The 10959-nt window shown below is 35.0% G+C and overlaps 1 protein-coding gene across 1 annotated transcript in view; it reads left to right on the forward strand.

The window, feature by feature from the left end:
• Smp_126260 (putative protein phosphatase-2b) overlaps positions 1–10959 on the forward strand; it is a gene marked incomplete at its 5' end in the record, with an annotated part of 64426 nt that overhangs the window by 44442 nt on the left and 9025 nt on the right. The window contains 3 exons of the mRNA XM_018800136.1: positions 2490–2629; positions 8419–8496; positions 10509–10603. Of these exons, the coding sequence (XP_018653980.1) occupies positions 2490–2629; positions 8419–8496; positions 10509–10603 (313 nt within the window). The remainder of the gene's footprint in view (positions 1–2489; positions 2630–8418; positions 8497–10508; positions 10604–10959) is intronic.

Raw genomic sequence — 10959 nt, forward strand, 5'->3', positions numbered from 1 at the left:
TCAACAATTCGGTCTCGCATACAGCCATCAATCTACCTCATTGTGTTCATGATATATCTTCTGTCGGTCAGCATACTATTCATTCATTCTAATAATCGAAAATTCCTGCATAAAAACATGAGATTTTTTTCTGTAATAATATGTGCGTAATAGTATACACTGTTGTTGTACACAAATATGTTGTTATGAATGAGTGTTTATACACAAGACAAACTATGGACTTGGACTGTATGTATGTATATGATACTTCACTTCATTGGTGTTGATTTTCGATGCCTAAGACTTATTATTATTATTATTATTATTATTAATTGGATTAGCATTGTGTCTTAATCTCATCAGGTAAAAATGTTTTACTCGCATTGTATCAATTTTATTCCAAAACTGCTTGTCTCATTCGATGTTTACAACATTCTGATGTATATATTTGTGGCTAAAAGCTTATCGTTAACATGATTCATCGTCCACCTTCTTTAAATAACTTTCCATTCACAACGCACATACTTGAAAACAATTAGTTAATCTAGTTTTCTAGTATTTGTACCTAGAAGAGGATGGTGAGTAGCGAGATTCATTTTAATCTAGGTATAGAAGGAAGGTAACCAGTTCAATTAATTGATAAAGGAGATCTCGATTACATTCTAGTTTTGTTTTCCTGCATTATCTATTTGTACTTGGGAACATAGTGAACTTATAACAAAGTCAGTAATGTAAGATGTATTGATTGTCCGTACATATTCTTTGGTATGTTGCGAATTAATTTCCAATTTTAACAAATGATTTATGTGGAGTTATCTTATCAAAAATATAGCCATTTTTCTCATGTTATGAGTTGATAATTTCTTTTATTGTTACATTTGTTTTTGTCATATTGATCAATCATTTGCTTCCTTGTGTTTATTTGTCGTCTGCTGACCTCCTCCTTTGTTAATTGAGATGGTTATTCATTCATAGTTATTGTTGTTATTGGCATCCGATATATTTGTTTCCACGTGAATATGTAGAGTGTCGTCATAGGAACATCAGTAAAGTACTGTTTTTCTTAAATTGTTTTGGTTACTAACTGTTAACATTAGCTAGGCGACAACCTTAAGAAACTAATGAGATCATTCTACATTTCTTTGTTCTTACTTCCTCGATCTGTCCAGCAGTGCTCATTCATACTCCTGTTACGAATTGTGAGCTCCGAATTCCTAAGATTTCATGGCGTAAATGGTTCATTTTTTAATCCACTGATTTGATTTACCGATGGTCCATATTTATAAATTTATATTAATTCGGTACTTCGTAATTATTTATACTATTATGTTTGTTGTTTCTATGTAATTGTAAAACAGTCAAGAAACATTGTGTTATATGTTTTTTCATTGTTGTAAAGAAAGTTCATAGGTTATGTTTAAGAGTTCGAATTTTCTCGTTTTTGATAGTTAGGACTACCATCAATTAGTCTGTCACTATTTGTACTATATTCTGAGCGAATTGCGTCGATTTAGCATTATGTTGCAGGTTTCTCAGTATATTTGGTATGTACCTAGCAGTGGAAGCGTTTAAAGCGAAAGGTATAGAGTTTGAGTTCAATTGTTAACATCAACACACTGGAATCAAGGAACCCAGCTGATGAGTCATGTATTAGATGAAATATTCATTCTGGATTCCATTCTTAACCACGTACTTAAAGTATATTAATGTTAGAATGTCTGACTTTCAAACCATGAATATATATTTTTATACATATTCATTCTGTTAACTCAGTTTTCTGTGTTTGACTAAGAACGCCATGGTTCTAACAATGTCATCAATGTAAACTGATTGCTTTGTATTTTCTAAGGTAATGATAATGGGATTATACCATTAACGAGCTATTTATTCATATTTATTCCATTGTTTAGAATTATAAAAGGACTTAATTGTACCAACTTGATTTTGTTTCGTCATTATATATATATATATAATTCAAGCATGTCTAATAAAGGCAAACTGAAAACGTCAAACCATATATGTAGTATTATTGCCATAGCATAAAGTCGAGTGTAATACAATGTATATTTCACATATTGATTGTTAATTATAAACATTTTAGTTTAACGCATTTTTCTTGATATTGACTGTAGTGGAAATGCCACAAATCGGTAGAGATTAATCATTTCAACGTTTTGTTAATAATACATGAAGTTTTGTACCAAAAATGTCTTCCTTCTCTATGTTTTGTTTCACTGATAGATGGTTAAAAAGTTTTCTTTCGCAGTTTGTTAGTGTTTTTCCTTTGTATTTTTCACTATGACCTCTTCACTCAATTTTTTCATTGAATTGCTAGAAACTGTCATAGATCGGAATGGTACTAGTCGTATGTTGAGTTAGTTTTATTGTTCTTAAAACACGATACGCTGCACTACTAATATATATATATATATATTTCTAAGAATGTATTCTGACGACATTTTATTATTTATATTCTAAAATTACGAATATTTCTTTTTTTTCTTTGACAGATTGATCGATACAGAGAACCGCCTGCGTTCGGTTCAATGTGTGACCTTTTATGGTCTGATCCTTTGGAAGATTTCGGGAGTGAGAAATCATTAGATCATTTCTCTCATAATTGTGTTAGAGGTTGTTCTTTCTTTTTCAGGTAAGCTTGACTTATTATCATTCTTTTTATATACTGGTTAAATTTATTTTGAAGCTGTATTTTTCCTTATTTTAATTAAAAGTATGACGACTGCTGTCTATTGGGTTGTATTTTTTCTCTCACTTTTAATTATCTTAATTATTTTGCTATTTAATCTCATGAATAAAGTTTACCTACATCGAACAGTTATCTGTTTGTTATCGCTATTCTGTTTCGAAAAAAATTATCTTCGTTGTTGCCATTGGAGTAATTCGAGTTACATCTACAATACATGTTATGTTTGGTATAAGGATTCTTTTTTTCCCATGAATCTTGAAACAAAAAAAAGAAATTCTGACCTAGTTATTCATATACGCTAGTTGTAAATAGTCAACAATATAAACAACTTTATTCCGGTCTTTCGTGTACACTTTCGATGCTTACCGTCCTGTTACGACTATGTTTTCTGTTATTCGTTAATTAATGGAAGTTTATTAAACTGTCTATTTTATTGGTGTTCTCTGTTCAGCATAGTTTTTCCATGAATTTCTAGAAAGTTTTAAAACCTTGACCTAAGAAGTCAAAATTGTCAAGAATAAAGCAATAACATATCATTGGTTATTACATGGCAATCACACCAAACACTTACTAAAGCTGTGTATATGTAGTGCGTCGGATTTAACTAAGTAGTTTGTAGTAATCGTTTTCTTGATTTCATTTAGAGTCATGAATATATACAACTAAGACAAATGAACTACACAACGCCCTGTAATTTTCAAAGTTTCTCTCATGAAGCAGTGATTTAATGGTTAAAGCCCTCTGTTTTCAATTAACGAATAACAGCTTCGATCCTCACTCCACCTACTTCTGTTTAAGCATCCATACGATGTCAGTAGCCTTCATATAAACACTGTGATTGGAAACCAAGTACAATGTTTCTTTAGTTGACTCAAATTTCTGACAATTGCATTTTAAAAAGTCTACAAAATGCCTTAACCTAACAGTGTTGTGTCAAAATATAGTTTTTTTCAGTAAATACATCTTTAATTTCTGTTCAATTACTTAATACTATTGAGTGCCAGCTGACGATTTTTCGGTGTGACTGACAATGAATTCATATTTTATTGTATTTTGTAAAGAGTTTGTCTCATTGTATATTAAATCAAGTAATATTTATTTTTCTTAGAATAGTAAAACGCTAGATTGCTAAGTAAATGATAATAAACATAAGTCAAAGTAAAAATTGGTGTTTTACACCCACTGGGTACTTTATAAAAAACTATTATGAGTTGTTTATCATGTTTGTAAAACTATTATAACATGTCTTTCCAAATATCATACAGTAGACTCATATAAGTACCCTAAATCCTATATTTACCTGGAATTTTTTAGGCTATGTATTGCTTATCTGCAAGTAACTACTGTATGTCATGTCATAATATCATGCAGACTAAATTTTAATTAGCCAAGTCTAATAGTAATCAGATGCTGAAATGTCACCCATACTTCAAGTCACTAAACGAATAATGTTGGTACGATATGGAATAATCATATAGACTATGTCGATTGTGAGACAAACACGCGCCAATGGTATCATATGATTTTCGTTTTAGATCGTGAATTGATTAATAATAGAAAATAATGGATCAATCGATTCAGACTTGTCTAAAGGTAACATGCTCTCCGAAAAATTTGGATTTCCTTAATTTGATGATTGTTAGTGTTATATACGCACCATGCTTATTATTATCTCAAATTAGAATGGAAAAAACTCCTCCTGGAGCCCCTCTGGGATTACTGCCAGTCCCAAGCCCGGATAAAGGGAGAGGGTTGGGCATGGGGTTAGCGACTCCATCCCGTTGAAAACTAACTCGCTAAAAAAACTAACCAGGAAAAATAATTCGAGCAATTTAAACTCTGCCCTAGGTGTTAGAAGGTCTTCATTTAGAAGAGTTATGACGCCTCATGGTGAAAGCTGAGTTCCTTCGGAAGTTACGAGGCCGATGCCCCTTCCGACAGCGAGAGCAACCATTTATCTAGGTGCATGGGATGCTCGTACAATGTGGGAGACCGGGAGAGTCTTCCAAATTGCTGCAGAAATGAGGAGATACAACCTGGAAGTGCTTAAAATCAGTGAAACACATTGGACGTAGGTTGGACAACAACAAATAACTTCAGGGGAGCTTCTTTTATACTCCGGTCATGAAGAAGAAAATGCCCCACATACACAAGGAGTTGCATTGATGCTGTCCAAACAAGCACAAAATGCACTTATAGGATGTGAATCTCGTGGACTCATGATCATCAAAGTCTCCTTCAAAACAAAGAAAGAGGGCATTACAATGAACGTTACTCAATGCTATGTGCCTATCAACGACTACGATGAGGACGTTAAAGATCAATTCTACAATAGGCTACAGTCAATCATCGAGAGGTGCTCAGTGTCAGACAAGTTTGCTTACTCTCACCCTTTCTCTTTCTCCTGGTGGTCGACTGCATAATGAAGACATCAGTATCTGGAGAGAAGCGCGGGATACAATGGACAGCTCGGATGCAGCTGGACGATTTACACTACGCAGATGATCTGGCTCTTCTATCACACACGCAACAACAAATACAGGAGAAGACGACCAGTATAGCAGCAGCCTCAGCAGCAGTAGGTCTCAATATAAACAAATGGAAAGCAAGATTCTCCGATACAACACAACATGCACCAATCGAATCACACTTGACGGAGAAACTTTGGAGGATGTAAAAGCCTTTACATATCTGGTCAGCATCATTGATGAACACTGTGAATCTGTTACAGATGTGAGGGCGCGGATCGGCAAAGCAAGAGCAGCATACCTACAGCTGAAAAACATCTGGAGCTCAAAACAATTGTCAACCAACACCAAGGTTAGAATTTTCAATACAAATGTCAAGACAGTTCTTCTGTATGGGGCAGAGACGTGGAGAACTACGAAAGCCATTATCCAGAAGATACAAGTGTTTATTAACAGTTGTCTACGCAAAACACTTCGGATCCGTCAGCCGGACTCTATCAGCAACAACCTATGAGAAGAATGAACAACAACTGGATGGAACTAGAACGGTAGACCCAGGACAGAGTGGGTTGCAGAATGGTGGTCGACGGCCTATGTCCCATTGCGGTAACAGGCGTAAGTATGTAAGAATGCAAAAGCTGTTGTTCAGTACTCGTTGATTTTCAGTGATTTCTCAGGTGATATCTTTTTGTGATGAAGTTATCTCCAGAATATTTTTGGATTCCCCAACCTAACGTTTTCGAACTTAAAGTGTAGTTCTCAATTCATCGATCCATGGTTTGAGCCTGTCGCAATGTATTAATATGTGGTAGGATTAAATTATTAGTGACATATATTTTTATGTTCGTATTTTCCCGTTTGTTGATTAAAAAGGCTGCAATTAATAAGTCTCTTTTAGGTATTTCCACTGCAAGCCGGTCATCTTGTTATTGTCGTTTGGGTAAAAAAAAATTAATAAAGATGGACATAGTCTGGCAATGGAATCCACATTTTTAGCGCAGGAGTCCCTTGTACGTCCAGCCGCCAAATTCCAGATGCAATTAAATAAGCATGATCTGAGACTAAACATGTGCTACAAAATAAACGGAAGTCTTTTATCAAGCCTCCTAAACACTGGCTGATGAGGACCCAGTTTGTTTTTATCCATCGTTGAGTCGATGGTGGGTGTCGTCATGTCAAATGATGTCCCTCATTATGCCTAAAGTTGTTACTTGCCAGAAATATATGATTATATAAGCATAGTTGCACGACACTGTTGCAATTTTCTGATCTCTGAGCCGCTATGCCCTATGATCCACCCAAGTGTCTTCCGGTTTGGTTTAGCCTATCTAGTCAGGCATCAGGATCACCCGTCACTATTACTACACATGAGCGTGTAGCTTTTTAAAGGAATTTCGGAAGTTCCCTATCACATTCATGTTTTACGTAATCGGAACTGCAATTAGTGGAAGCGTAAGCAGGGAAAACGAAGAGTCAACGGCGATTTTTTTTTATCTATCTAAGTTCTTAATGTCCCGTTTAGCCGGACAGCAGAACACAAGAGACTGTCTATGGGGTATCCAGTCTTGGAGAGCCTGTTCTACTTTTAGACTTCATGATATACCTACATTAGTTTATTTATTTATTTAAACACATAAATATTGTTACAAGGAAGCACCAGATAAATATGCACCTCACAAATCACAAAACCTACATTAGTAAGGCAACGGGAAGCAGAAGTAGGATCTCTAGATACATAGAGGGTAAATCACGTCAGTTTTCTATATTGATGAGTGAGGTCAAATAAATGATCATGCTTTGATCCTGTGTGCGCATTTTGGAGATCCAACAAACATGGATAACGTGAGATTCTAGAGTTCTAGCTAAAACAATCTGTCGTCCCATCTGACACGAGGTTCAAACGTTGAAAGTTCTAACATGTGGTTTACGGGACCATGAATAAGATTTGGTGAACTTGAATCATTTGAAAGTGTGGGCGCGTTGTAATCAAAAATGTTTGAGAAGGGGTAATTCGTGTGTTAGGAGAATTAATAAGATGTGAGGTAGAGATATGAGCGCGGTTGTCTTTTTTTGAGTGCCGACATCGTGGGAGGATATTTCTTCTTGAGGGATCTGAAAGGAAGCTGGGTTAGTGGTAGTGTTAGTGACCTGGTAGTGTGACGGCAGAGCCTAGAGGGTAACTACTTGAGGGGTATGTTAGCTCCACACTTTAAAAGACCATAACCTCTGGAGATGGAAATTAGTGGATTGAGGTGTTGGCCTTTTCCATTCCTTCCGTATCTTTCCTTGTGAGAAGGCAGCATCGCCTAGATGCTAGTGGTCTGAGTGAGACATTCCATTGCTATCGCTTCTCCCTGATCTTATGTTACTATTTTTAGTCTTGCTGTTCTCCTACCGACCTGCCTGGTATAGTAGAACCTAAAGGAACATGTGTTCCAGCCACTATAGGTAGACTGAATAATAATGGTTGGGAAATCCGACTACCATATCAAGGTAACTGTAGCTGTCGGGGGATGACTACGCATTTATTCTGTCTTCACTTGTGAGTAATTTCGAGAGGCAAATCCCAGAGTTCCAGTGAAAATGTATGACTGAGAAGTCAAGTCCAAACATTCTGAGAGTAAGATGGATGTCATCATTAACAATCGATTGTGATGTCGTAATTTTGTGAATTAAATGAAGCCACAACATTGATCTGAAGTTTTGGCGCTTTCCGTGAAACCTGAAGGTCCTCGTTTCTGTTCTGTATGTAGTCATAGGTGCACAATGCTAAAGAACCTCTTACTAGAATAAGGCAGTTATTCAAGGCTTTATGGCTTCTAACGGTTGTTTATCTAAGGTCAGTCTGTGTTGCAAACTATGAAAAATTAACACACTGTAAACTCCTACTACTAATAATCATGTACTCAGTAGTGACTAATTTCGAGAGGTAGCTTCTAGATTTATAATGAAAAGGGTTGGCTTGTGAAGTTTTACACTTACTTTCTAACTAATCATTGGCACTTAGCACTGATTCGCTTATTTTAACATTACCATCATTTCATTCGCTAATGAAAATTTTTTTCTTTCTATGAGTAAATTTAAGTTCGATTTTTTTCAAAACCGTTTTATTCATCTGATAATTTTAGTTATTAAGAAATTAAATCTTATTGATTAACATGTTTACCTTCCAAAACAGTTTATTTCGTTTACTTCCAAATTTTTCGTTCTTTTGGTTTCTTCAATTGCTTCAAATGATTGCGTTCAAATCGACCTACTATATAGTTATGATGCTTGCTGTGATTTCCTACAGACCAACAGTCTTCTCTCTATAATACGTGCACATGAAGCTCAAGATGCTGGGTTAGTCGAAAATTTTTGTTGTATATATGTATGTACATTTAATTCATGTATCTGTCTATCTTTAACGGAGTACAGATTTTACATTCGAACTATTCATGCCGTATTGTTGACTTATTTCAACATTGTTTATCTATATACATCCAGAAAAAATCCATTTCACAAGTATTCAGGATTATTTTCATGAACACTGAGATTTGTATCTTTTTTTATTTGATTAAACGTTAACTAACTTTAAGTTGATTTTCCTTCTCTTTTTATCCAACTTTTCTTTAATTGTATAACATCATACTATACGTGTTTTATTTCAATTCTTATCTGTGGTCTTTATTTTTAGCCTAATTTCACTATATTGTGTTTATTAGTAACCTTTCTGTTGATTTCCTACTTGACCTTCATCAGTCTGTATTATTCTTTATTTCCCAAGTATGCTTGATTTTCCCCATAGTGTGTCTAGTCATTTTATGACTTGTAATAGTATTGATTCAGAGCATACTTTTCTTTGGATTTCTATGTATTTTTTATACACCTTTGTGTAATGCTGATGGATCTTTTATACTCTATTGAAATAATTCATTAGTCAAATAAGTCATTATATGCGAGTTTACAGTTATCATAAATCATTTAAAAAAACGAAAGTCGGTTTTTATCCTTCTGGACTCGATAGATAAGAGTAGTCTGGTGGATAAAAGGGGGATAGATGAAGACATTATGCACATATCATATCACTCTGCTTATTTGAAACTTAAATAACATCAGTAATAACAGGAATAATAATAGCAAACATGTTTGACCGCTGTATTATTCTACTACTATTATATAAGCCTGGTACACATCATGGAACAAAGGCCACGGACCATGAATTTTCGAATAACTCCATTATGGGCTTTCCTTTTCAGCTGATCTCAGGTGATATTCATGTGCAGGTCTGATTCCCGGAGCTGTGTGTTCTTTGGTCTGAATCTTTTCCTTGTGCACTGAAGATTCCAAGTTAAGGCTCTCTCTGTAATACATAGTATGTTTTGTCTATCGCCAGTGTCTTTTCTTAATTTCCTCTTCAACTGGTAGCTCGTTTATTCTCTACCTGACGAGGTTTTAGCTTATAATGTTTGGCCAATGGATGTGGTGTATTTTGTGTAGAAAGCTGTTTAAAAATGCATGTATTGTTATTGATGTGTATGTGACAGCTGAGCTAAGTGATCTCCAAGTGGAAGCGACTCAACTGAGTTAAAGCTATCCACCGTACTCCGTGCTTCTCGTAAAGTGTGGAGGTCTTCATAATCAAGCCGTCAGCTAGCAGAAAGAGAAAATGTGACAGTAGGCAGCCTTGTCTGACACCAGTCTTCACTTGGAATGCATCAGCCTGTGAGTTGGCCTCCATGAACAACTTTGCAACGCAGTATGGCGTGGGAATTCTGTTTGGTGATGTTGACATTCTTCCTAGGTACTCCATAGTATCGAGGACGGTTCTATAGGGTCTTCATATGCATGCTGTCAAATGCATCCTCGTAGTCAGGGAAGTTGTTGTATAGTGACCAGTTCCATTCAACTGACTGTTCAACAATGATGCGTAGTGTCGCGGTTTGGTCTGCACACAACCGAACCTTACAGAATCCAGCCTGTAAGGCTTGTAACTTGTTACCGAGACATATCCTGAACTGAATAAGCTTGTTAATATCTTGAAGGAAGGCTGTATTAGATTTTCGTGATGCTAATTTTCCCATTGTCGAACTCTTCTTAAGCTTGGTAATCACGTAAATTGTAAATTGCAGCTTTGACACATTGAGGTAAAAAGCTATACTAAATTTTCATTGGTAATTCTTGATCTTATCTTAAGCAAAACTATATTTAATAAGATAATATACAATTCGAAAATTGCTCAAAAGGATTTTGTTGTTATTGTTGTAATGGTGATACACATTTTACAGACCTGTTTTTACGTTTTCTCTCTAAATGATTATTAACAGTTTCCACTATTTTTTTTATTTTTCATTTCCATGTGAACGTATGTTTAGTTATCGTATGTATCGAAAAAATCAAGCCACTAATTTTCCTTCACTCATCACCATATTTAGTGCTCCTAATTATCTTGATGTGTATAACAACAAAGGTGAGCTGGATTTAATTATTTTAAATTATATTTTCCATTATTATTTCAAGTATATTGTGTATTTGTATATAAAGAGTCTTTCATAGAAATAATCTGGGTGTTACTAGTCATAGTTTCGTATGTGCTTTAACCGACCCATCTTGCATATTTTCACTGAAGAAACTGTTGCGAAATCATGATTGGATGGAAGAAAATGCCAAATCTAATTTTCAGTATGGGATTGTGGAGATTGTTGAGTTTTTGATTTTAAAATAAAGTTTACTCAACTGACAAAAAGATATAGACAAACTATATACATTGTGCAATGAAGACTAGTTAGATTTCATTGAAATACACGAATAGCGCAATGTTATACC

The sequence above is a fragment of the Schistosoma mansoni genome, chromosome W (genome assembly GCF_000237925.1).
Source record: "Schistosoma mansoni strain Puerto Rico chromosome W, complete genome".
Taxonomy (NCBI): Eukaryota; Metazoa; Platyhelminthes; class Trematoda; order Strigeidida; family Schistosomatidae; genus Schistosoma; species Schistosoma mansoni.